The sequence below is a fragment of the Egretta garzetta genome, unplaced genomic scaffold (assembly GCF_000687185.1).
Source record: "Egretta garzetta isolate BGI_Z169 unplaced genomic scaffold, ASM68718v1 scaffold43, whole genome shotgun sequence".
In the NCBI taxonomy this organism is placed as follows: Eukaryota; Metazoa; Chordata; class Aves; order Pelecaniformes; family Ardeidae; genus Egretta; species Egretta garzetta.
The window spans coordinates 1357659-1382954 of NW_009259047.1; the positions used below are offsets into that span (position 1 = coordinate 1357659).

At 43.8% G+C, this 25296-nt stretch overlaps 1 protein-coding gene across 1 annotated transcript in view; it reads right to left on the bottom strand.

The window, feature by feature from the left end:
- The window catches only part of CCN1 (cellular communication network factor 1), an 81861-nt gene that overhangs the window by 19268 nt on the left and 37297 nt on the right, over nucleotides 1-25296 (bottom strand). The window contains exons 3-4 of the mRNA XM_009635081.2: nucleotides 25013-25163; nucleotides 24539-24703 (exon numbers count right to left, since the gene is read on the bottom strand). Coding sequence (XP_009633376.2) covers nucleotides 24539-24703; nucleotides 25013-25163 — 316 coding nt within the window. The remainder of the gene's footprint in view (nucleotides 1-24538; nucleotides 24704-25012; nucleotides 25164-25296) is intronic.

The window sequence follows — 25296 nt, forward strand, 5'->3', positions numbered from 1 at the left end:
CACATCTGGAAAGGGTGTTTGAGCTGCTCCTGGGGACGAACCCGTACGCGTCCCAGGGCTGGGCCAGCATGCTCCGGATTGCAGGAGGGCGCCCCAAGGATGGGGTGGTTTGGGAGGCAGGCGAGCAACCATGACTTGAGTGAACCCGCAGAGCTGGGAGGGATCGGAGTGAAATGCCAACGGCACCCTTCGGCACACCCACCCCGCGCCCTTTCCTCCCGCCGCTGTAAATCGGCTCCTTCTTAAATGGGAGAGGAAGGCAGCACCTCGATATCAGATCTAGTCCATTAAAAACAAAGCGACGAAGGAGCGCTTTACCTTCCCTGAGCCCACCTGTCAGCGTTTGCAGCTTTCCTATCATATTTTCCAACATCTTCCCAGTGTTTTTCTCTCTCTTCTGTTGCCGTACACAGAGGCAGAGGAAACTTGCCTGGGCAGAGGAAAATGTGAACCAGGCTTTCTCAGATGTTCTTATAAACAGCCTGAAAAAGCTTTACACATTGATCCCATGCCACTTTAGTCATCAGAGGTCTTATTTACAACTGTAGCTTGCTTAAAAAACAAAAAACAAAGCAAAACACTGTAGACATTCTGTAAGTACAGATCACCTGGCTGCCTGGAGAAAAAAAATCTCTGAAGAAAATTGTAAGTAAGATCAAAAGAATATTGGTTTGGTTTGTTTGTTGTTTTGGTTTTTTTTTTTAAATACTGTCTTTTGGAGAAGAAGGTACCATTTAAAAATGCTAAACGAGGGTAACAGCCCTAGCACCCTCTGCGTGTCACCTGGCCTCGTTCCATGATGTCCATAAACATTTGAACCCTTCGGTGCATTAATGCTTTACAACAAAGCTGTTGGCTGCAGCCATCTGAAACCCCATGGGACAGGCTGATAGTTCACCTATAGGGGCTTTAGGGGTTGATTATTTTTTAAAATTACTATTATTATTATTATTTTGTCAAATGGGGATGAGTGGAGGGGGACAAGATGCACAGAGGCTGTCCTTGGCAGCCCTCGCAGGGCTCTCCTGCCACCCTCACAAACCGCACGTGGAATTTCTTGTTTACTTCCACTGTTTGAAGGCAAAAATTACAGCAGCTTCCCTGGAGAGGACTGAGGAGGTGGGTTCCGATAGCCACAACAACTGCGTAGCAAGGGAGGGTTAAGCAGCCCCGGAGTGATTTGGAGCAGTGCTAAGACTGCTCAAAATTATTCAAGCTATTAACAAATTGTAGGAGTTGCCATCCTGGAGTGCGCTGGGGTCCAGCCAAAACCTTCTCATGTCCAGTGAGCTGCTGGCAGGTTCCCTGCTCAGCGGTGGCACAGGAACCCAAGGCTGGAAAGCATCGGCTTGCCCCAAAACTCCCCAGTGGGGAGGATGACATGGGTATTTTTTGGAACAGTTTTGTTCCATTTGGAGGAAACAAAAAGGTCAGAAGCCAAATGGAAACAGAGATGTAGCATCTCTCCAAAAAAAAAAAAGAAAGGGAAAAAACAAGGTAAGGCGGTGACGGGAGTGCAGTATGTTTGTAATCAGCTGTCACACTGAAAAGATCCAGCGCGCGGCTCTGAGTTCATCTGGAGTACAGAGGAGCAGAATTATTAGCAAGTGTTTTATTTCATTAGGAAAATCAGCATCTAATCTGTGGGGGAATTTGGAAAATGTGTTTCCACAGGAGTCCTGCTTTTTCAAATTTATTTGTTTGTTTGCCATCATATGCATTGTGTTAGTTAAATAAAAGTATTTAAGTCAAAGAAAATATGACGCAGAAGATTCAGGGTGCCATTTGATAAACAATGGGCCGCAAGTTGTCAAAAAAAAAAAAAAAGGAAAAAAAAAAAAAGAGGCAAGTCTGGCACATGCTGAATCCATTCCTTTCTGTGCAGGAAGAAAAATAACAATTTATTTCCCATACAGCCTGACTCTTTCACAATCTGCATTGCTGAAAGCTGAAGTAATGGCCAGCAGCAGCAGGGACGTTTTTCTGTTGGGATGCTCTTTGCCAGCAAAGGTAAGCCCAGCTCTCGGGGACCCTGCGGCTGAGACGGTGGGTTAGGAGCGATACCGTCTGCTTCTTGGTACGGGGTCAATGAGTTTCCCCCACCAACTAGCAATGGGCAGCATCTGAAACGCGTCGAATGCTTTTCTGGGTCGGCCAGGTGGCCTATTTACGGTGCGGGTTTGGCCAAAGCTTGCTTACGTGCCTCAGATGCCTAAAATGAGTTATTTGACAGCATTACCGATTACTGACTCAAGATGGTGATACAAACAGTGCAAAGTTTGGATCTCATCTTTCTGGCTCATGTTGCTGACAAGTTGATCTGAAAATAGCGGTTATCTAATGGGGAAAATCCCACAGATCTAGACAAGTGAGTTATAAAAGTAGCCGCCCTCCCTGGTGAAGAGTCCCAAAGTCATTTCTGAACCATGCTGTGGCTAAGGGCTGTGGACAGGTACCTGTTATCAAAAGAAGGAGCAAAAGGCTGGCAGGAATTCCCCTTTAATCTGCCTGGCATCAGTAAATACCTGCAGGTCAGCAGAAGATGTATTTATAGTTGTAACCACATGAAGTGAGAAAGCCTACACTTGCCCTGTATTTTTCCATGAAAGAGGTGAAGTAATTCGGGGTTTGTGAATAGATCACTGTTCCTGGACCTTCTTTTTTGACCCTGATTCCCTTTATATAACAGTCTTCTGTTCCTCCTGTGGATATGGCTTTTTTTTGCTGGGAAAGTTATTTTTGGAATGATGGTTTATAGTTGATGTTAAAGCATGCAATAAGGCTTTTATATATCTACTATATGCTCACACTTGTTTTGTGTGATTGCAACCAAAATTCGGCCCATTCGCTTTCCATTTTCTTCCCGTGTTTGCACCTGCTTTTTGCTTCCTTCCCGTTATTAAATTTTCCAAGTACATTGTTGGGCATCAAGGATTCAATCCAAAGACCAGAGCTGCCATAATATCTGTTCAGTTTGTGCAAAAGTACTGAAGTCTTAGTAAATTAATTGTCACCTCATGTCATCTACTTCGGCTTTTTTTTTTTCTGAGGGGGCAAGCTAGTGAGCTATTTTAGCGTGTTTATATGCCCTCAGAAAGACAAGGTAATGAATGAATGTATATTTAGGACCTACTCTGCTTCCCCTTAAACCCAAGAGGGGAGGGGTAGAGCAGGGCAAGAGAATTCTTTCTACTCGGTTTGTGGAAACCTAAATCTGGCCTCCCTACAATTAAAGACCATCAATCCCAGTCTTAAAATACTTATGCACTGAAACAGCTGAAATTTTACCAGATAGTGACTTCATAGCATGAGGCCACATCATTATTACGTAAGAGTACTCTGGCTATCTTCATTCTGAGGCACTTTCAAAGCGCAGGAATGAAAATACATCCTGGCAGAGGGATGGAGACTGGAAACTTTTGCTGGGAGGGTGCTGTTGAACAGAGCCATGTTTTCTTTGCATCGTTGCTCTGCTTCTTGAAAAAAAAAAAAAAAATCTAATAAAGCTAATTTTGCTGAGGGAACAGATACGAGGTCTTCTTGCAAAGGTTCTTTTTTACTGTAAACAATATTCAGACCGGGATGCTTGCCAGTATTATTATGCTTCTAAAATCTTGTTTAGGCATACAATCAGGTTGGCCTTGCCTTTTGGAAGTATTGAGGGTGTAGGTTTTCCAAATTCAATATGGGCTTCAGAAGCCTTAAAAATCTTCAAAATTCTTAACTTCGGCTTAAATGCCATAAGGCCTGAGCCTGGAAATGAAGTACATGGAAGGCTCCACCTTGCTCCTAGTCAGAGGATCGCCTCTTTTGTACAAAATCAGGTTTGGTAACCCACATTTGAAAAAGCCTTGGAAGCTTATGGTGTTGGTGACTCGTCCCGGGAGTGAATAGTGCTGGGGCTTGTATTGGTTTCCTTTAAGGGATATTTTTACCCTTGTTTTGTTTCCCAATTCAAGAGCTTTTTTGTGAATGAGATAATCTGTTATTTTCAAAACTACAACTAGGTACTTTTTAGACTGTTGATTTGATGCCATTTTTGGTACCCTTTATGTCTTTCCTGCAACTCATTCCCAGATCTGAACAGATACTCTGCAACATGTGGTAAAGTAATTTTGTCTCTGAAGTGTATATAGATCATTACAGACTGCATCCCAGAGCAGGTGTCCATGGATGGGGATGACCATTTTCCATCTGTTTGTTTTATTCCCTGGCTTATTTGTCACTATTAAATGATTACTGCAGTGACAGAACTCCCCAAGTATGCATTACTGAATTTCTATTTCAGCTGGGAAGCAAGATGATAGCCCTTTGGCATGCACACAGCCAAGGGAAGACAAATATGAACAAAGTGGGGCTTTCAGTTCCTGTATCTTTGCAAGATTGTGTTTTTTTTTTTTTTTTAAATAACCTTGCAAGGCTTAGTGATGAGCCTCCGCCAACGCAGCTTTAGCTGCAAAGCCATCAAGGTCGGAGGCGAAACTAAGCGGGAAGCAGGGCTGAAGAGGGGCGGCCGGGAGAGCTCTGCAGGTGGTGGGGTGCCCAGGGGTGGACAGGGGGATGGATGCAGGCTGTGTTGCAGGCATCAGAGCTGCCTGCCATGCTACTGAGGTCCTCTCCTGCCAGCCTGCCACGCTGCGAGGAGCAGCTCCATGCCAGCGCTGGGGAAAGGCAGGGATTGTGAACTATGAGGAAAGGCTGAGGGAGCTGGGCTTGTTTAGCATGAAGAAGAGAAGACTGAGAGGGGGTCTCATAAGTACTTACAAATATCTTAAGGGTGGATGTCATGAGGATGGAGCCAGACTCTTCTCAGTGGTGCCCAGCGACAGGACAAGGGGCAATGGGCACAAACTGAAGCACAACAGGTTTCAGTTGAATATGAGGAAGAACTTCCTGACTTTGAGGTGACAGAGCCCTGGCACAGGCTGCCCAGGGGGGTTGTGGAGTCTCCTTCTCTGGAGATATTCAAACCCGGCCTGGACGATGTCCTGTGCGCCCTGTTCTAGGTGACCCTGCTTTAGCAGGGGGGTTGGACTGGATGAACTCCTGAGGTCCCTTCCAACCCCTGCCATTCTGGGATTCTGTGATTCTGTGTGAACCACATTCAAAGTCCAGGTGAAGGCAGCAAGCACAAGCTCAGAAGACCAGTTAAGTTCCGCTCAATGTATTTATTAAGCTAGACCAATCAGGCAAAATTACTTTACCAAGCACTACTTCTTTCTTGGTTACCAGTACCAAGCCAGTTAAAAGCATAAGCTTAACTTATAAGGTCTACTTTTATTCCATTGCTCAGTTCCATTTAACTGTAAATATTCCACAGTCTTAAATAAATCCCACCAGAAACTGAAGTGCTGCTATAAAAACATGGCGTTATTGGGGGCACGTCCTGATCCCTTGTCCCTAAAAGCATTCGGTGCTTCCCGAGTGTAAGTAAGAAAGAATCGAGTTACAAAAACATGTATCAGATTTAAAGAGAAAGATTTCGATTGACACATCACTGAAATGATGGGGCTACGGGTTACAACAAGTCTAGGCAGGCCACCGGTCTGGCTGGCAAGGTGCTCCCCAGAAGCCATGGGTCAGCGCAGTGTTGGGGCTGGGAGATCAAAGAGCAGAGGGGCTGGAACCAGGCTGCTCTTATTTTTAGGGTCTTGACTCAGCGCAGCCTGGAATGATCATAGAATCATGGAATCATTTAGGTTGGAAAAGACCTTTAAGATCATCAAGTCCAACCGTTACCCTAACCCTGCCATCCCACCACTAAACCATGTCCCTGAGCACCACAGCTACACGGCTTTTAAATACCTCCAGGGATGGGGACTCAAACACTTCCCTGGGCAGCTGCTTCCAATGCTTGACAACCCTTTCTGTGAAAAATTTTTCCTAATATCCAATCTAAACCTGCCCTGGTGCAATGATAACCAGCACGTTTCCCACTGACAGCTGCTGGCTGTGGGTGGAAGAGGTGGCTGCTCCCGGCGGGCAGGGGCCGCCCTCCCGGGGAACGTGGCTATGGCTGGTTTCGAGTCAGGAGCAAAGCAGCTAAGAACTCTCCCGCATCCTGGTGCACCTCTGGTGTCTGGGGTCCTGGTGCTGCAGAGCGGTGGGAGCTGTGGGCCTCTGACACCCACCTGCAATTCCCCGGTGTGTTTCTGCTTTCCAGTGGTGTGTTTTTTATAAACTTTAGATTTTAAGAAATCGCAGCGTAAAGGTTGATCTCTGTGCAGCTACCTTCTTTGTGACCCCCTTCCATGCTCCGGTGAGGGCAACAGCTGATGGGGGATCCCCCAAGGTGGGTGCGTGGGGCGGCAGGGGGGCTCTGGACCTGGGGGCCAGCATCGGGAGCAGCCATCTCATGCTGGCAGCCGGCACGCAGCCCAGCCAGGAGAGCAGGGAAATGAAGGAGTTGTGTGCCCTGGCGCGCCGCGTGTTAGAAACGAACGGCACAGGGGGAAAATTCACTGGGAAAGGTGTTTGCACAAAACACCTAGAAGCCTTTCAGGCATTTTTTGAGGTGGGGACAGGAAGGTATTGGGGAAAAAACTGTGGGTTGGAAATGTATTTCCAACTATTTTTAAAGTAAACAAATTCCTTTTGAAGTTGTGGGCTTGTTGCATAAATTGTGCATTTGACAGAGTAAGTGGTGGGATGTTATGGTAATTACTAATGTCCCTTGAATATTTGGTTAACCACTATATATAATCCCACATGCGGTAGCCTTTCCAGGGAGAATTTAGATCTACCCTTTGGGCAGGATTAACTGTTACTCTCTTGTTTCAGCAACTTTTCAATTATTTGATTCCAGCACAAGTTGTTTTCCATTTTGGGGGAAAAAAAAAAAAAAAAAAAAGAAAGGTGTCCTTTTGACATCTGACTTTTAAAAGCAAGTTCCATCCTGTACCTGCATGTGCTGAGCTGTGAGGTGACTGCCTGGGCACTGGGCGGGAGGGGTGGGCAGGCTGTCCCAGCTAAAGACCCTGGCTCTGTTGCAGAAATGGATTTGACTTCTTTCCTCCCTGGACCCAGACACACAGAAAATGCATTAGTGCAATGCTGAACTCTGCCTTTCAGGTCAGATGCTGGCAGAGTTATTAACGCTTGAGAAGGTACCCATCCCTCACCCGCTTCTCCTGAAACGTACCCACCCTGTCCCCGCAGTTTTTCTTCTGCCTGTTACTTTACCTTCACCTTCCTTCTCAGTTTTTCCTAGGAAGGTCTCCCCCGGTTCACACCTTGGAGCCTGCATGCACCGGGCTGTGTAGGCTCGAGGCAGAAAGGTGATCCGCTCTCCCTAACTTCAGTTTTTCTCTTTGGGGAATGGCGTATCCCTGGGCTATCACCCTTGCTTTGCAAGGGACAAAGCCTGCTTGAAGGTAGATGCATATGCACTTAGGTGATCCCCTCGATCAGAGTTTTTCTTTGGTGTGTTAAAATACAGATGCGCCTATGCTTTCAGAGGAGCTTCTAGTCTGGCTCACAGAGCCTAGACTGGGTCTCTAAACAGTATCAGTACCTCTCTGCTTGGCTTTACAACATGCTTTTATAAATTTTGTTTGTATCCAATCGTTACCCATTTTTTTCCTGATTGGAATGCCTGTCTTGTTCTTCATTACTCAGGCAATACAAATCTTAACAGTACTCTAGCCAGAGCTACCCGATGGTGTGGCTTGCGTCGATGCCGAGCACTCTTCCCGCACTGCCCGGCTCACTTTCTTACCGCCAGTATTTCTCCCCCCATTTTCCATCTCCGTGACAGTTTGTCTCGTAAATGCACTCGGGCATCACCGGCAGAGCTCCTCGCTGCTGCTCCGATACCAGAGGAGAAAACGGGCTCTGTAATTGCTCTCTCTGCTACCTCGGTTTTCAAGACATTAACTGCAAATAAAATAACACGTTAGAGCCACGTACCAGCAGAAATCCTTATAAGCAAGTTAAAATAAGATCTTAGCTCACTGGAGTACAATTTGAAGCTTAGGAAAACGTCAGCCATAAGCCTTTGTGCTCTTCTGTAATAAAATAGGTCTGGGTCTAGTTTCCAAAAATGACTTTATATACAAATTAAATACATATTGCACTAGGGATAGGCCCTTTTATAATCTGCAGAGGTTACGAGAGCAAACTTCAACCAAGCTCTCAAACCGTTGCCCGTAGCTCTGGTGCCTTTTCGGGATGTAAAAACAGCGTAGCAGTATGGCGTGAGGCATTTCGGTATTTAGATATCTGCAATGGAAATCCAGTAGCACAAATATTTTAAAATGTGTATAATTTCTTGTTTCATTTTCCATCTTCACATGCTCACTTGAAGGCTTCCAGCTTTGGGTTTTTTTGTCTGGTCCAAGAGTCAGTCAGCTGAAGCGATGCGTACTGCTAATCACACTCTGCAGAATTAGCTGGCCATAGGAATAGTGTTGTTCCTAATTAGCGCGAGTAGACATTTATCAAATACTAGAAACAAATATTGCCATTCATTTTTATACTATTGGGAAATAGAAACGGCCTTCCCTTTGGTATATTAGCAGTGCTAGGAAAGTTGCTAGGTGATTTAAGGAAAATTCTCTTATTGGAGATGGCACAAGTTTCCTGGTCAGAGAGTTTAATAATCCAAATTTAAGCAAGACCAAGGGCTGAGTGTTTCCAACAGAAGTGGGGATGGAGAGCGGGGGCCAGAGCCACAGACTGCAGTTTTGGGGTCTGGTCACCGGCTCTGGGTGGGGTTTGTGGTGGCCACCATCCGAGCAGGGCAGCTGGGGGAACTGTTTTGTTCCTCCTCAGCCTTCCCACGTGTGTGGGGACCTGTCCCGTCCCCCACCAGCCAGCTCCTTTGGCAGCCCTGTCTGCGAGCGCCAGGGCGAAGGGTTAAGTTATATCGCACTGTGGCATAACTTCTTGAGAAGCTAATGCAAATAACGGGGCGTTACTTTCATTGTGAGCAGGCTGGTGAGAGCGAGTTTGAGGAGGGATTTAAAAGAAAAGACGTGGTAAGCTGAGCAGAATTAGAAAAATGTCTCCTTATGGAGAGGTGGTGCAGAAGAAAGAGAAGAAAACATCAGTCTGGGTGAGCTCAAAAGGATGCATATATAAGAGGTGGTATTAGAGTCTGATGAGACCAGGGCTGGATTTTCAAAGGAGGAGCAAGGAGTAGAGCTGGAGATGATAAAAACATTTATACTGAGGCTAGAGGGACCTAGAGTGGCTCCACCAGCTTTGGGCTTGCTCTGAGAAACTCAAACCTGATGAAGGAGCATGAGGAGCTGCGGTTTTGAGAGATCCCAGAGTCTGGTGACTTCAAAAGCAAGGTTATAAGCCAGCAGGATGGGGTGGCTGAGTGCCAGGGTGGCAGAAGGGACACTGCACTGCAGTCGTGACCAGGTCAGCCCGGACTTCTCACTTGACTTGTAGAGAAAGAAATATCGGAGCCTGTGCATCAGCTTGAATTCATCAGCTCCAAATCCAGTCATAAATTTTGAAATATATTATGGCTCTCATACAGAAGCAACCCCATGCCAATCTTTCTACATATTTCTAACTTATTTCCACAAAAATAACAAGTTTACAGTGAGTGCTGGGGTTCAGGCATATGTGTAAGGGAACGGGTCTCATCTCAACGGACGCAGACAAGACCCAACTGCAAGGGTGCTACTTCATTGAGAGCAGACGCCCATGCTGTTTAATTGGAGACAATCCCGTGCACACCCAGACACCATGCACACAGCTCTTTGTCAGAGTACACTGGATGCTCAAAAGTTATGATTACTCAACAGAAAATAATGCAACGATTTCTAAGCAGCTCTTGATTCTGGGTGAAGGAAGCTCATTTACATTTAAATACCCTTAAGCCCCTGAAAGAGTTTGAAATTTTCATTATGTTTGGAACATAGCTTGTGCTTCTTTTCTGTATCTCAGATGTTATTCTCTTATTTACCACTGGCCCTTGTCATTTCACTGCCAGGCTTCTCATTCATGAGCTGATCCTTTGCATGTCGCTGCTTCTTTCCTAAGCTGGCCTCCTGTTTCAGAAGTCTACATATTCTCATGTTTGGCTGTGTCAGGCATTTCTAGAAATTCCTTCACCGAGCTATGGTATGTGAAAAACATCACAGATTTTCCTAGACCTTCCCAAGACCTTCTCACCTCCATCACTTTTTCCTGTTTTGGTCCTGCTTGTTGTAGACTGCAGAGTAGCAGCTCATGGGTGGAGTGTTTATCACGGTGGGTCAGTTGTGATAACGTTACTTAAAACTGATGTTTGGGTTTACCAGGATGATTCTGTGTTAATAGGTTTTTATTATGAAAAGCATAGCTGACCTTTAAAGCCCAAAGGCCGTATTTTTGAATGACTCAGCCTGCTCTCAGTGCAGCTGAAGATTACAGTATGCAAACAAAAGCCAAAGCATACTTCTCCCATGTAACTTTTTGAGAAAGCAGTATTTGCCTATGGCATTCACCGAGGGAGCTTTCCCTTTGTGTGCAAGAGGAAAATGGGGCAGGCTACAATAAAAGGCATTGTTGGTCCCAGCATGCAAAGAATGATGGTCCAAGAACCGAAATAATAGAAAAGTGTCGGCAGGGAATTCAGTTCACAAACATGTCAGGATAGCTTCAGGCTTACTCAAGTTTTGATTCGAGCTTCTCATTCTTCTTAAATTCTTTCCAGGCCAAAATGGATTAAATAGTTGCTAATCTTCATCCCGCATTTCCCTGGGATTAGTGTTCGAGGATGGCCTTGCCGTGCCACCATTTCAGCCTCCGGTTCCTTAATAACAGTAAACCATGGGGAATCACACAGTATGCATGCTTGTGCTACAATTAGGATCTGCCCCTTCAAATTCCATCGTTAAGGACCCTGCAAGAGGGGGCCTTCTCGCTTTGTGCCCCAGGGAGTATCTGCCACGACAGTCAGCAAGTGTGACCAAGTATTGCATCCGACATGTACATAACAGGTTATAAACTATCGTTTTTATGGAGCTGGTTTCCAGACCAGAATATTGCCTTACAGCCATGCTTACAAGTCACTGCAAATAGAAGAGAACTGGTCTTGCCAGGGCATACCTAGGCAGATACTGCCAGCCCCGGACTTGAAAAAAAGAAAAAAAATGTTTTAATTGTGTCTTTTTTTCTTCTCCTGCTAGTCCTATTGGGATGTTGTCCCATTGAACTGACAACAAGGCAAGAAGAAGAATAACAAAACATTCCTACATAGATATTATTATTTTTTTTCCTAAAATTTTTTTTTTTTTAAATAAAGTCTCTTGAAAGTTCCCATTGAGCTGACAACAAGGCAAGAAGAAGAATAATAAAACATTCCTACATAGATACTATTTTTTTTCCTAATTTTTTTTTTTTTTTTTAAATAAAGTCTCTTGAAAGTTCAGAACTTGTCTTTTTCTCCTCTTCCACCTTATCCCTACTGAAACCCCCTAGGAGCTAATGCCAGGCAAGAATTTGCGGTTGCAGCTAAACATAAAAACTATGTAATTTACGTCCTGTGGCCCTATCAAATATAATTACAAGCCATGTTCATGGCGCTGCAAATTACACAGCACTTCACCAGTGTGGGAGATGGCACATTGCCTATTGTGATAGATGATCCCACACCTAGAATTGACTGGCAGCTTTTATAAAATAGCAAGCCATCCCTTTTGTGGCTGGCTGATGAGGGACAGATGGTCTTTTTCTCCTTCGAGGAGAATTCCCATTGGGCTTTATCTGCAATAGTTTACGTGCATATGAATTATTTGCATTAAAAGAGAATTAATACGGCATCTATAGGTGAACTATAATGCATTGAGATGAAGTGAAATTTTTAACTATTTCTTGTGTCAACTGTAGTACCGGCTGTTCAATATTTTTTTTTTCTCTGATAACGGAGATGATTTTCATTAGGTCTAAGGCGCCCTTGTGCTTCTCTAGCAGTGTAAATTCATTTATACCTGCCTTTAAGGCCTCTCTGCCCTTCCAGAGCAGTGCAGCAGAGGCTGAGGATAAATGAGAATCAAAGTGCTATTAAAGGGACCAAAAAAAGGCATAACACGAGTTAATAGTCTTTAATGTTCATAATACTCGTTTTAACCTTCCTTCTCCGTAGAAGTTCACATTTAAATTGGAAGGTTATGGATGGCTCAAGGGGAATGATGGATTCCCCCTTGCCCTTTCTTTTCTCCCCTGATGTATCCCATAGCTTATTTGTTCTTTGGTGAATATAGTTGAACCTTGTTCAGCTAATCTTGTGGCTTAATTAAGATAATCTAACCATTTTGTGCAAACACAAGGTGATTTATACAGCACAATGTCTTGGGCATTGCGGTCTTGAGCTGCTGGGCTAAGCGGGATGCTATTTTACCTTTGTCTTTTTAGAGCTTTTTAGAGCCCTTGCTCTTGGATCCATGGGTACATAATGGGTTTTCCCACTTTAATTCATAATAAAGTGATAATCATGATGATAAAATAAGGGGCCTGAGGCAAGAAGAAGAATAACAAAACATTCCTACATAGATATTATTATTTTTTTTCCTAAAATTTTTTTTTTTTTAAATAAAGTCTCTTGAAAGTTCAGAACTTGTCTTTTTCTCCTCTTCCACCTTATCCCTACTGAAACCCCCTAGGAGCTAATGCCAGGCAAGAATTTGCGGTTGCAGCTAAACATAAAAACTATGTAATTTACGTCCTGTGGCCCTATCAAATATAATTACAAGCCATGTTCATGGCGCTGCAAATTACACAGCACTTCACCAGTGTGGGAGATGGCACATTCAGAACTTGTCTTTTTCTCCTCTTCCACCTTATCCCTACTGAAACCCCCTAGGAGCTAATGCCAGGCAAGAATTTGCGGTTGCAGCTAAACATAAAAACTATGTAATTTACGTCCTGTGGCCCTATCAAATATAATTACAAGCCATGTTCATGGCGCTGCAAATTACACAGCACTTCACCAGTGTGGGAGATGGCACATTGCCTATTGTGATAGATGATCCCACACCTAGAATTGACTGGCAGCTTTTATAAAATAGCAAGCCATCCCTTTTGTGGCTGGCTGATGAGGGACAGATGGTCTTTTTCTCCTTCGAGGAGAATTCCCATTGGGCTTTATCTGCAATAGTTTACGTGCATATGAATTATTTGCATTAAAAGAGAATTAATACGGCATCTATAGGTGAACTATAATGCATTGAGATGAAGTGAAATTTTTAACTATTTCTTGTGTCAACTGTAGTACCGGCTGTTCAATATTTTTTTTTTCTCTGATAACGGAGATGATTTTCATTAGGTCTAAGGCGCCCTTGTGCTTCTCTAGCAGTGTAAATTCATTTATACCTGCCTTTAAGGCCTCTCTGCCCTTCCAGAGCAGTGCAGCAGAGGCTGAGGATAAATGAGAATCAAAGTGCTATTAAAGGGACCAAAAAAAGGCATAACACGAGTTAATAGTCTTTAATGTTCATAATACTCGTTTTAACCTTCCTTCTCCGTAGAAGTTCACATTTAAATTGGAAGGTTATGGATGGCTCAAGGGGAATGATGGATTCCCCCTTGCCCTTTCTTTTCTCCCCTGATGTATCCCATAGCTTATTTGTTCTTTGGTGAATATAGTTGAACCTTGTTCAGCTAATCTTGTGGCTTAATTAAGATAATCTAACCATTTTGTGCAAACACAAGGTGATTTATACAGCACAATGTCTTGGGCATTGCGGTCTTGAGCTGCTGGGCTAAGCGGGATGCTATTTTACCTTTGTCTTTTTAGAGCTTTTTAGAGCCCTTGCTCTTGGATCCATGGGTACATAATGGGTTTTCCCACTTTAATTCATAATAAAGTGATAATCATGATGATAAAATAAGGGGCCTGAGCTTTTAGTGGCTTTTCTCTTCAGTATGTTTTGTACAGCTTCACTAATTGCATTAGATTCAGACCTGAATTATTGAAGGCTTCTGAAAAAACATATTGTGGTCAAGGACAATTAGGAGGAGTTCCTGGAAACTGCGCTGCTCAAGCTCAGCTGTCCATTAGTTACTTTTATTTATACAGCACCAGAAATGTGCTGGGAAAATTAAAGAGGTTACAAAGTTCTACGAGAAATTTTTGCTATGTTGTTCCTTACAAGGGAAGTAAAATCCTCGCTTTCCTCCTAGAATCCACACCTGCCTCAGTTCATGAAGGATGGATGAACGCTGTAATGACAAAATACATAACAGGTAGGGCTTCGTTCCCAGGAGAATCAGACAAGTCCGTGGATGTCAAAATGAAACCGCTCTCCGCTCTGGTTTTGAATGCCCTCAGTGGTGTACGCAGCTAATGAAGAAAGCCTGCCTAGAAAGCCGGCTACCTGCTCGGGCGGGCGGGCGTTCAAAGGCAGCGCCGGCGGGTGGTCTGCATGCACGGTCCCACAGGCAGGTAGTCAGTATTGTGTCTTGGCCATGGCCCCTGCTGCTTCTCACTGCCTATAAATGCTGCTCCAAACGCGGCCGGCGATGCAGAGCCTGAGTGGTGAGAGTGACGGCTGGAGAGGATGCGGGGAAATTCGGCGCAAGTAAAAGAATCAAGTGGCTGACGAACGAGTAGGCAGGAGGGCAATTCTTAATGGAAAATGCCCTGGCCAGGGGAGGGTGGGCTGCAAAATTAAACGGGAGGTGAAAAACGTGAAAATGGAGTGGGAGAGAGAAGACACTGACTGGAAGGGTCTTGTGGAAATCCCTGGCACAGGGGCTGGTGGGCATCGCGGAGCATCCGTCGGCCTTTGGGGGGATTGCTCACTGGTGGAGCCAGGTGCAAGCAAGGATTTGGGCTTTTTTTTTTTTTTTTGTAAAAAAGAAACGTCAGTGCTAGCAACAGCAGCAGGCTTGACTGTAATGAACTTAATGAATGTGGTGCAAGGGATGTTTCAGGTAGAAGGAGAAATATGGGATTTCTTGTGTATGTAATTAGGACACTTGGCAGCTGGGTAAGCTTTAATTGCCATCCAAAGCTCCTGATCTTGCCAAAGAAAGAAGAGAGTGAAGAGAGCTATTGATTTCCATCTGGGCAAACAATTTATTTCTTAGCGCTCATCAGCCTGATGTGTATCTTCATTCCCTGTCACTGCTGTGTGCAAGCTAAAGCTGCTTTCATCGGCAGATTTCAGGTGGGGGTTCAGCTGAATATGTGGCTAGAATTGCAAGGCGTTAATGGTACAAACTGCCTTGCTTACCACACGGTCAGTGCACAATGTGCTGTTAGTCTTGGAAAATCTCCACATCTCTAGGTTCTTCCTTATATAAAGCGCCTCTTTGCTGTAGTGTCCAGTTGCCTCCCAAAAATAAAATGGGCACAGAAGGAGCCTTCTTCTCTCTCTGCTCAACAGGAGCAAGGCAATGTTTATTTTATATGATGCATGTTTGTTTATAAATGTGGTGTTACTGAGTAGAGGACTAGATCAAAGAAGTGGATTTTGCATTTCACTTTGAAGACACAGATGTCCATAGTCAACATGATCTCTTTTGGGGGCTGCTTCCAAATTCCATGGGCTAAATGCCACATTTTTGCCCTGTCGTTGACAGTTCCGTTGTTCCAGGGGCACATGGCTGGTGCGGGTCATGATCTTGAAACAGAGGCACAATGAGGAAACTCATATGCAGACACAAAGTTTAGCAATTTAATAAGAAAAAAAAATGAAGTGGTATTTTGGGGGGAAAAGGTTGAGAGGAGAAAAAGAGGAGGTAGAATTACTTTTGCAAAGATATCAAAAAACCAGACTTGCTGCAATTTACAATATGTAAATAGCATCATTAGGCACAAACAGATTTTTATCCAACTAATCAATCTAACATTGTGCGTGTAATGGAGATTGGTGTGCCCGTGCAGGGTAGACATGTGTCTATGGTTTTCTGAAATTAAAAAAATAAAGGTTAGAATAATGAATTCCCTTCTGTTGAGGAATGGATAATTAGTCAAATAGTAATATTCACCAGATGCAACTTATTCATGTAGAATATTCCATCATGTAGTGCCACAGGGGCATTGGACACTATACAGTAAAAATAATCATGGTCAGTAGTAAAAACTGTTAGGTGTACCCAATTCTAGCAAAATTATTCATACACCTAATGGTAACAAACACAAACGCATACAGGGCTGGTTTTCCTTTTGCTCATGTTTCGACCCGGAGTGACTTTACTGGCGTGGCTCTGCACTGACCACAGTGATAGGGCGGAATCAGCCTCCAGATATCTAAATATTGAGTAAGTGTGGTAAAGCTAAAAGATGGCTTATAAATTAGAAGGAAAGCAGGACTTGACTAATGTCTAAAAAGTAATCATCTAAAAGTAATATTGTCCAGTAAGTTTCATATTTTAAAAGTGGCTTTGTCTGACTAACCAGGAAAGAAATCTGTAACATGGATTAATATGGTCATTGACTAGTCATATGTTGATTTTTTTGTTTGTCTTTGTTTAAGAAAGATTTAACTTGATTCAGTAGGAAAATAATTCCAAATTCAAACAGGCCCTCTTGGGAACAGTGATTTATTTCCTGTTGACTTTAATAACTAATACCATTAAAATAGCCTGTAGTGGAAAGCAAACCTTATATGTGGACAAGATAGTAGAGATGAAAAAGGGAAGTTTTAGATTCATACTTGCCAAATTTAAAATAGGAAAACGATGCATTTTCTGTTGGTTGGTTAGATCTTGAATTCCATCTTGTGCTATTAGAGTATTTTTAAATCATGATGTCACTGCTGCGTTGCTTTTGTGTGTATGTATATATATCCCCCTTTCTAATCAGGAGATGACAATATACGCAGCAAAAGTCATCTGGTACCTGAGACAGCTGTTAAAATACAACAGTTATTGATATATCCCCTTTGTTAACCAGTGTTGGGTTATAGTCTCATTTTATACGCAGAGCAGTTCTACTGTTTGTAACAAAATACTTCCCACATGACACTGTCTTGTCATCTTTGCCGTTTCTGGAGAGATTTTGAGAAATGACTCATGGTGTGCTGTGCCCTACTTAGGATACTTCAGATGTTGCTTTTTCCAAGGTGCTTCCCCAAGCCTCCTTGGGGATCCTTCCCTTTCAGATCTTGAAAGAAGAGTACCCATAAGTGGAAGTGCCTGAAGCCATTAGTTATCTTTAAAAATATGTCTTCCTCTTGTGAAAAATAAACAAAAGAATGCTCTTTCCTCTGCTATTTAAAAGGTTGTTTTAAATTGCTTGTAACTGAAAGGAATAAATAAGTATGTTGTTCCATTCCCACCATTAATGCATGTGTTAAAGTGAGCAGATAATTATACTTTGGATCTATCTATCCTGTAAAACTATGACCATAATCATTAAATAATTATATTTTATCTAGATGCGCAATAAAATTTCTTCCATCCCCACTTACTGTGCTCATTAACATATGGTATTTCTTCTCTGATTCTGAATGGAATAAGAAGATGAGCATTTTGAGGCACTAGTCTATATGTATTTATAGCAGTAAGGACTAGAACTGCCAAAATGCATGAAATATACTTTTCTCTTACTGTTTGCAGAGAAATCAATATGATAGCTATCTGTTTTCAGTGCTGATTTAGTCTGTGCAGTTACATTGTGAAAGGCATAACTGGTCCTCTTCACTTGATTTCACAAACACATTTCAAACAGAACTGAATTTATGTGGTCAGCAAAGCTTTGGCAAGCATATTCACTATGTGAACTGACTTCTCCTAGCAGTTTATTAAGACAACATTCATTCCTTTCAAATAACGTGGCCGGCAGTGTTTGTATGTCTACCTAAAATTAGAGCGGTTGGATTTCCACAAAATATTAAGTTGCTATCAAATGTAGGAAGAGAGAGGTTTTGAAATATCAACAGCTCAGACAGAAGCGTGAGCATCGGTGCAGAATAATAATTTACAGGTCGTCACAAGCCCTCAGGATTTCGGGGAAAAAAAGAGTTGTAACCACCAGTTTCAAGAGAACCCAAGAGAATGTGAATGAGATCTTTTACTGGTGTAACTAGGCGTGGCTCCCTGGAGCTGAATACAGGTGTGTGCTTTCCATAGAACTAGATGGGCAAGCTGATTTTTGGTAGAAATCCTGCTAATCGAGTGAAAGGATAGGAAGGTTTGTATTATATATGGAAGGTTGCTGTTGTTTTCAACAGCAGAAATTCCTTTTGATCTACCTTTTTGATCTTTGTGTTTGGAATGTGCTGAGGTGCACGTCTTCATCTGGAGTTGTGCTGAGCTGTGGAGAATTCAGACGGACCCCATGAAACCTAAATATAGGGCTAACAGCAACTTCATGAAAGTCAACAACCTGCAGAGATTTGCCAATGGGTGGATCTGTACAAAATAGGAACCAACCCATCAGGAGCCCTGCTGAAAAGGATGTGGGGGTTACTGTGGGCTCCAGGTCTGCAGTCTGCAACTATGCAAACACTATACTGGCCTGCACTAGGAGGATCATGGAGAGCAAACTGGGAGAAATTATTATCCCCCTCCTCTTGATACTGGTGAGGCCATATCTGGAATACTGTGTCCACTCTGGGGCTCCCTGGTCAAGAGAGATTGAGAAACTGAAGATTGCCCTGCAGAGGACAACCAAGGTAATTAGGGGTCTGAAGCACGTGGCATGGAAGGAGAAATATAGGGAGCTAGGCTTGTTTGGTTTGGAAAAGAGAAGTTTAAGAGGGAACTAATAGCAACCTATGGGTACTTGAAAGGCAGTTACAAACACAACAGAGACAAATTCTTCTCAGTAGATGCAGAGGATAAATCAGGCAGAAGTTGTGCCTTGAGAGGTTTGAATTGGACATTAGGGAAAGCTTTTGTACTATAAGGGTACCTGATCTTAACACTGAATACACAGAGATTGGCTCTAATCTCACTGACATTTGGAAAATAGACCCTGAAGTCTGCTTCAGGGAGCAGTAGATGGTTCAGCTCAGCATTCCCTCAGAACCAAATGTTAGGTGGTATCAAGGGTGCCTCATCTCTTGCTGGTTTATCTGCTGAAGGCAGCGCTGCCTCCCGGTCCTTGTCGTGTGCAATGGCACGTACTTGTCAAGGACATTGTGGGGAGTAGAAGTCCTGTCCCTTTCTCAACAGCACCTTAACTCTTCCATTTCTCCATTCTTTTTCAGCTGGTGACTTAGAGGCATCCGGAAACCTCTTGGTTAAGTGATAAGGAACAGCACAAGTTCAAATGGAACAAACCGATCACCCAATGCCTCCTCAAGGCCTCAAAGCGGTGTCACTCCCTCCATATTACCTGCTCCCTATGGAAGCACCTACATGTTTCTCCCCTATAGAGGGGCAAACAGCTGAGGTTTTTTTCCCTTTGAAGAAGAAAAGATCATTTCACGTCTATTCTATGATGAATTACAGCAAGAGTTATTGCCACCAGCCTGGATACATTAATACCAAAGCTAATCTTTGTATCTTTTCATGTTTTACAGCTTCTTAACTCTTACACTTAGGACAGCATATTAATAAACTCAGTAAAAAAGCCTATTGGAAATCTTTCCCTTTCTTAGCTTAATTTGTGAGGTATTAATCTCTCTGTTTGTCTCTAGCACTTATCTTTGTGCCAAGGAAGCTGGCAAAAGAACTGCTTGCCCTTGGCAGGCACACAAGGGAAACCACAAAGTTGTTGACTCGTGTGCATACATACACATATATAGATATGTCTGTCTCCGTATTATCTTTCTTGGGGATACAAAAGCTAATTCCACTTTAACAAGTTTCATGTAAATACACAGTTGCATTTGCAAGTTATTGACCAAGTCAACATCAAAAATGCACCAAGCATTTACAAATCAAGGCAAAAGATGCCGAAGTAGTAAGAAAGGCTGGGAATTCATTCTCAGGCAGCTGGCTCCTGGAAGGAATGGGAAATGCAAACTAAGAAAAGCAAGAAATGCTACAGCCAAATGTCATTGCATCTTACTGCTGAGCTTGCAAGGGCTTTTCAGGCAATGAAAGGGAAGGACAGCCTGCCACACCTGCGGGGTGCTGCCAACTGGTCAGCTGGCTCCATAAAAAAGGGAAATGGAGACTTAGGATAAACATTAAAAAGCAACTCAAGTTACATTGCAAAGGGCTTGGGTCCTTTAGAAAATATTAACCTGCATCAATCAGCATTTTTGAGCTTTTGCTTTTTTAGGAAGTAAAGGTATAGTTTTGGTGGAAGACTTGAAGGGGAGAAGAAACCCCCAGCATGTGCATTATTCCTCTTCTATCAGTGCAGCCCAGTTTAGCAGCAGCCATGATTTACCGAAGACTCTATCCCCCACTTCCCGCAGGCACCCTTTTTTGTGCTGCCCACCGGGGCACGGGCAGTACCTCACAGGAGCTGGGTTTGGATTCGGGAGACCCATTGAACAGCAGCTGTGTAAGTGCGACTGGCATGAGCCACCCCCGGCTTCTGCTGCTGGAGCCGACGATTTCTTGCCAAGCTGATAAAATAGCATACTTTATTAAAAATGCTGTCTGATAGCAGGAAAAGTCTTACTGTCTAATTTTCCCAGGACAGCCACAACAAGAACAATTTGCAAAGCACTTACCCTAGCCCTGTCTCTTCTTTCTCTCCTGGCTGGCATATTATTTCTGGCATATTTCTGGGAAGCGTGTCCATCAGGGAAACAAATGCTGTCTTTCTATTCTTTTCTGTAAGAGAGATGTCAACGATTGTAATTCAGCATAAACTTCCACAGTTTACTAATCTCGTTTTTCAGCCGTGGCCATCTGAACCTGTTGTAACTAACCCATGCTTTTTTTAAAATTCAACAAGTGACTTTTCCCCCGCAGAGAAAGCAGGGCAGAAGTGGACGTAAGGCATGGTGAAGGTGAGGAGATAGGAGCACAGGAGGTAAATAGCCAGAGTCCTGCAGCTCTCTCCCCAGTGATCTGTTTGCTCAGCCAAGTGAATCTAAAAGTTGATCCTGGTTGTACTAGTGCAACCTATTGTAACCAAACATGTGGGAAGACTATAAATGCGAGGAATGCCCAGCTTTGTTCCCCAACAACTGCGTAGCTGTCAGCTCACGGGAATTCCTCCTTCTCCGGAGGATGCAAAATGCCAGCTGAGAAAACGCCCAGTTCATTATCCAGTAGCAGACAAAACAAATATTGTATTTCCCCTGAACCAGCTATATATAGAATTAATCTGACCCTGGTAAGACTCTGTGAGATAGTTCGGGTTCAACTCAGGCAAGGGAAAATGCTGCTCCCCAAAAGGATTTCTCTACAGGCTAGCAGATGCACTGTTGATCTACGCCATCCAGAAGCCATTGGCCTCCCCTTCCAGGAGTGATCTGTTACATAAAGAATAGACAGTGAGCTAAATCTGTTCAGCATTTTGAAAATGCAAAACCACTCAGGAGCCTGTACATGCAGTGGGGTGAAGTTAAGTGAGGTGACTTGTTGCCTAAAGTCTTTAGCTCCTCTAAATGAGGAGCCAGACAATTATTTAGTAAAAATACCACTTCACTGAATCACTGTGGTTTTTTGTATTACAGTACTAGAGCAGAAATTGAAAACTTCTGGCAACTATCTGGGTGAAAACTCCTTTGAGTCGCTTTCCGTGTATCTAAAGCATGATTAAAGTAACATTTTTCTCTCCTATGGCTGTGAGTAAGACCTGATTCTGTACCTTTACTAAGAGAATGACCCATTGATTGCAACGGGAGCTTTTCCTGCAGAGCAGCATTTGCTGCTTTGAATAACGGCGTTTGGCTGTGCAGTAGTTGCATGGTTTTCTGTCGAAGTGAAGAAATCGTTCAAAGTTTTATTCCTTTTAAAAAATGAAACTCAGCGTCTCCCCATCTTTCTGGTGCAGGTTCCCATCGCCACAGTGGGACGTGCTGGTGCCTGAATGGCTCAGCTGCCGTCTTGTCCTGGCTTTTCGCTGTCTCAAGTTTCAAGCAGCATTTCATTAATAGCGTGAGAGATGTCTGTTCAGGCTTTAGAGCCTGTGGTGGGGTTTCAGCATCTGCAAGCGACAGTGAGCGCATTCAAACTTTGCAGCCGCCTAGCACACCCAAGCAATCAGCCCATGTGGTACGCGTTTGTATTTGGAGGTGATCCAAATCCTCCTTTGTCATGGTCACACAAACTGTTGGACAGCAGCGACCAGCCATGACCTTCAGTCACCTAGCGGTGCACGTAAAGGTTGCGCATTTGTTATTGGGGACATCAGACTCACCATTACATAGCTGTTTTCGCTAAAAATATCAATCATTTTCAGTGTAAAAATGATAATAGAATCATAGGACTGGAAGGGACCTCTTCTCATCCATCCTTCGTCCCCAGCTCTGGCTTTCTGCTCCTGGCAGATATTTCTTTAACTTCTTAAAAGCACCTGTTATGGAGGCTGCACATTCTTCCCAGGCAATCTTTTTCTCTGCTCCTTGTTGTTAGAAAGGTTTCCGTACTTTTCCTTGCAATAATTTAAGTCCGTTGCTTGCCTTCTACCTTGTGGAAATTATTCCCTTCATCTTTGTGGCAGCTTTTTACATAGCTGCAGACTGTTCTCAAGCTATGTTTGTAAAAAAAAAAAAACCAAACCCAAACCAATAAAATCTTATCAATACGCTGCTGGTGATTTTGTCAAATGGATGAAATTTCACTCGGTGTGCTGATGACTTTTCTGTCATAACTTTTAAACCATATCTCCTGTTTCAGTATCTATTCCTTTCTCCTGAAAGTGAATGCGCTATTCACATATGCTTCCTCAAGTACATTTTGCAAAGCAATTTTCTTCTCACTGTCACTGCCAGCAGATGACTCGTGTAGTGTCAGTCACAAAACACCTGGATTTGCATCCTTTTGCGTATTTTCTGTATGAAGCGTTTTCTCCTTTCTAAATACAGCTTTCTATGATAGTGCTGAAGCGGTCTGCAGGCCATCTTCTGTTGCAAGCATGGTTTTTGTTGTTCTGCACAAATTCCGTAGTGTGACACAGCTTTTTTATTTGCTGGGGGGCAGCTTTGCTCTTTTACACTTTTTTTTTTTTATCACTCCAGCAGGACAAAATTACAGGAAAATACTGGATATAGAGCAAGGTAGACAATAAATACTATCTCGATGACTGTAGCTGACCCATTTTGTATTACTGTATATGATGAATTTTAACATCACTCCCACAAGACTGTGTGAACACATTCTATTATGTAATGTTAATTTGCGAGTAAACTGATATTTTGTTAATCTTATTATAAATATGCACAATTTTGCTCTGACTGCATCTGTTCCGAGATTGTTAATGAAGCCTTTCTGTTCAACATAAATAATAGAACAATCACAATCAGCAAACAGATCTTCTTTTGTATTTAAACTGCACTGTTTTATACATGTATGGAAATACAGATGACTGGTTTTTTACGGTAGCCGTTACTTCTGTAAACTTGTCTAAATAGCTAATGTTTTTGTATTTCCAAAACACGTTGTGTTTGTAGCATACCACTGTCTCATACCAGTGCATCTCAGAAGGAGATCCTCCTTCCTCCAGCCTTGTCTCCCACAACACAGGAAGGTATCGAGAAGCTGTCAGAGGTGATACCTGGCCAGCTCTCAGGGAGCAGCCGTGACCACCTGAGGTCAGCCTGGGCCGGTGACAACGCCTCCAGGGCAAACCTCACTGTCCTAGTCTATCATGCGCGTACAAGATGACTGTGTGGCATCAGCTCATGTCTCATATTCCTGTAATCTCAGTGTGATCTAAACATTGTCATCGCTTACAAACTCGTAAGGTATTTATGGATGTCAAAAAAATCTGTATTGACTAGAAATTTCCGATCCGTTGGCTGCAAGAACAACTATTTTCAATACCTTTCCAGATTGGAACCCTGGCAATTTTTTTTAAATTACAGAAGGATAATAGCACTTTCTCTTCTGGCTAAAAGTCACACTAACAAAAAGGAAATCAAAGCGTGCCAATGGCCATATCCCACAACTGTAATAAGTAAAAATAGGCTTTTATGATCACGGATTATACCAGAGACGGTATAATACCATTTGGTTTAATACCAATGGTATAATACCATTGGTTTCTCAATAATTTGAAGTGTCCTACATGATAGATTATACCGGAGACGGTATAATACCATTTGTAGTGGTTTCTCAATAATTTGAAGTGTCCTACATGATAGCAACTCAATTACCTGTCCATTTGTTTTAAGGAGAACAGTATTTGCACGTTATTCAGTGAATGACGGCTATTCAAGTAACTCCGCCTATACACGTTAAGTAAAGGCAGCCTTTACCGGATATTTGGAGCATGTGTGGAAAATGCAGATGAAAATCTACTCAGCTGCCATTTTGGAAACACACTTTGGTATTTCCCTTGTGCTACTCATGAAGCATATTCCCAAACACTGAACATGTGCCGACGTCCGTGACAGCACGGCCAAGGCAGCTGCCCGGGTTTTGAGCACTGAAGGGGGAACATGGAGCTGTGTGCTGTGTGGGGCCAACTCCGTGACCGGAGGGACATTTGAAACAGTAAAAGAAGAGCTGGAAGGAAAATTCATATTCCTCCTCTCTTCCCACCTGCTTGGGTGAGGAGAGACCTCGGAGGTACCTGGGAGGGCGGCAGCAGGAGCAGCGCAGCCCGGGGCTGGTGCTGTGGATGCCGCCCATGGGGTGAGGTCTGGCCCAAAGCCTCCTTCGCCTCCCGCCTGACAGCCGGAGGTGCGCGCCGGGAAGGGCCGGCCCTCACCCAGGACAACCTCAAGTCAGGATAAACCTGGGGTGAAAGAAACAGGGGGAAGTAGGGGCTTGTTTCGGGGGAAAGGGTGGAAAACGCTCATTGTTTCAATGAGGCAGAGGTGGAGCAAAACTCTGGTGCGCCTTCCACCCCGCAGAGGTGGGAATTTGGACAGCACGAAGGAGTGGAAGAACGTGGACACGCTCTGCCGGTGAGCAGCCCCGTAGAAAGCCGTGATGAGGGATTAGGAAGTGGCTGGGCTGATTTCCTTTGGATTTGTCTTTGGAACTGCCTCCATCATGGGATATTCTTCCTTTGGCTGCATGGATAAACCCCCCGACCACTCACTTTGCCGCCGGGGAAGCAGCCGGCGGCCACGAAGGGCACACAGGCAGCCGGCCCGATGCGTCCTCGAGCAGGCGAGGTGGGCAGCCTTCCTCCCTGCCCCTGCCCAGCCTGAACGCGCACGGGAATGCAGGGAGACGCAGGTGCTCGAATTCTGTCAGCGTAGTTGCGTGTTTATACATAACTACGCGGAATTACCACGTGAAACCACGCTGCCCCCCAAGTCGCGTTGCGCTACCCAGGGGCAAAGGCCTCGGACAAGCGCCGGGGCCGCCCCACGGAGGGTC